At 40.3% G+C, this 2,655-nt stretch overlaps 1 protein-coding gene across 1 annotated transcript; it reads right to left on the reverse strand.

Moving 5' to 3' along the window:
- Window positions 1-320: 320 nt before the first annotated feature.
- On the reverse strand, window positions 321-1,580 carry GPR63 (G protein-coupled receptor 63). Its single transcript, XM_009320137.1, has one exon. The coding sequence runs from the start codon at window positions 1,578-1,580 to the stop codon at window positions 321-323; it is 1,260 nt and encodes a 419-aa protein (XP_009318412.1).
- Between the last annotated feature and the right edge of the window lie 1,075 nt (window positions 1,581-2,655).

Genomic DNA, 2,655 nt, shown 5'->3' on the forward strand with positions numbered 1-2,655 from the left:
CAATTGCAGGCCTAGTAAGCATAAACCTGACAAAATGTTACAAATGTAGTTTTCATTTAAAAGAATGGATTTCCATGGAATCCTAGAGGTAACATTTGTTATTTTGTTTACATTGTATTCTGGTAGTAAACCCAACTATAACCAATCACTTCCCCTCCCTCTACCTTTCCTCCCAAAATTGCACAGAGTACTGGAAAATTTAATCAAGTTATAAGATATGGCCACACTGAAGAAGCCATATTAAACAAAACAAAATTCAACCTAAAGCCTAAAAACAAATAATCCCAGAAAATAACAATCATTGTCAAACAACCGCAGCTTCACACTACCGACCGATGCTCCCCACACACATAGATGGCACTGGGTCGAATGCGCCGCCTTGTATGGCCAGGTAGCTGTGGCAAAAACTTGAAGTATTTGGGCATCAAGTCCAAGCATGCATCATGAAACTTCTTAATCCTCCAGTAGTAAATCAGTGGGTTCAGTGCAGACTTGAGGTAGCAGAGCCAAAGGAGCCAAGTGCTTATCTCAAAAAAGTTGTGCTTGTAGTAGAAGTGGCTGTTGAATGTGGCAATAAGGCTGTAAGTGGTGAAGGGCGCCCAACAGACTATGAAGACAAGGAACAAAATCAAGATGGTTGTGAAGGCACGAGTTTTAAAGCTCATATCAATATTCATCTGAAAAGGTCTCTGTAAGCTCATGAGACCAAGTTTGCTGGCCTGGCTGAGGCATATGCTATCAGGGTGGCTATGGATACGAACTGCATTGTGGCGGACAGTGTTGAGTATGCCCATAAAAGAATACAGCATTACCAGGAACGGAATAAAAAAAGAAATTAGCAAGATAACTATCACGTAGGCCCGGTAACCTGGGCTCGTAGTGTAGCCAAAAACACACTGAGGTGCTCTCGAGGGTATCTGCAGATTAGGATTCCCTACTGATAACGGAAAAGCAACAACAAAGGATGCTGCCCAGGAAATCACAATGAGAATCTTCGCACGGTAAGGGTTCAGTTTATCTTGCCTCTGAACTATGATAAGAAATCGGTCAATACTAATAATAAGAAGAATGGCTACCCCCTCTATGACAAAAAGCCAGAAGAACATGGCAGACACTCTGCAGAATATATCCCCAAAAATCCACTGAGTGGTAATGATTGTTACCAGAGCAAAAGGCATGTTCAGCACTGCCAGCAGCATGTCTGCAAAAGCCAGGCTTGCTAAGAGGATGTTAATTGCAGATCGCATAGCTGCCTTCTGGTACACCATGAGGCAGACAACAAAGTTTCCAAGGAAAGAAACCAACAGGATAAATATCATAGCAGCAGAAAGAATGATCTGGAGTGGCAAACTCAAGCTCCTGAAAACTTCTTGCGATGGCAGGATAGCTGTAGCATTTACCAGAAAAGTACTTCTCTCAGTGGTGAGCACGGCACCTGAACTATATCTCAATGGCTGTGTTGTGCCACTACGAAGCATGAACTGGGGAGTGGTAAAATTCGTATAGGCATTTTCATAAACAATAAAAGTAGCATTTGAGGTCCCAGAGTGGGCCAGCGTCAACATTGCTGAGAAAACCATTGCTTCAGGAGAAATAAAAGCAGAACCAAAGGTCTTCAAGGCATTTCATCTTGTTCAGGCAGTATCTTATTCCTGGTCATTTAACAAATCAAAATTCAACATCTGAAAGCATCAAAATTCTTAAATTCATGCCAGTATTTCCATCTGAAAAAGAAGAAAGAAATTTAAAGGAACAAAGTAAGACTCTCTGAAACCAATGGGAACCAAACGGTTGCTCCGCTTTCCTTAATGACAAAAGGACCCTTAAGACATACTTACACTTCAGGTTGACACAATTTACTTAAGCACCAGTCACAGCAGTCTCGTAATATTTGGTCTTTTTCTTATAGATCCTGTGCCTGTAGTCTTGCCGATACTGTACAATACTCTCAACTCACCAAGCTTTTTTCTGCTATAACCAGGACTGGAAAACTTTTGTGCTTGAAAACAAACTTTACTGATTAAGAGTGAATAAATCCAATCAGTATCTTCATTTACATTTCATAAAACTAACTTCATGATTTTGTTTTTAAACTGCCTACAGCTGGAACCTTTAATAACATTTCCAAACAGCTTAAATAGTATCAGCGTCACCCATCTGCCTGTTTGGTAAGCACTGAAAAGCCTACCTGTCTGAGCTATCCTATGTAATACAGAATCCTTGGTTCCATGTCAGTCAGCAGCAGCAGCCGTCTCAGGAAAAACATGTAAAACACCCTAACCTGTTATTAATTATTAAATAACTTGTCCACAGGATTAAAGTATTTCTCAATTTGTTTCATTTAGTGACTGATTCCTATCAAGGTGCAGCAAACTGACTCTTCTTCAGTCGCTACAACCCTTCCCCCTGCAGCAAGCTTTCCTGCTTTCACTGGTCTAGACGTCTTTGTTAATTCATCTTGGTATCCCACATAATTTAACCATGTGTGCCCTCTTTTTCCCTGTAAGTCTAATTCTTAGAACTTCTGCTGAACTCCCTCCCTCATCGTTATGCTGATACAGTGCAACATTTCCTTTTATAGTTTACGTGTACTGTTTTGTTGTACTATTATTACATGTATTGTATTATTACATGTACTGTTCTTACAGACAAATA

This window comes from Pygoscelis adeliae, unplaced genomic scaffold (genome assembly GCF_000699105.1).
Source record: "Pygoscelis adeliae isolate BGI_AS28 unplaced genomic scaffold, ASM69910v1 Scaffold41, whole genome shotgun sequence".
NCBI lineage: Eukaryota > Metazoa > Chordata > Aves > Sphenisciformes > Spheniscidae > Pygoscelis > Pygoscelis adeliae.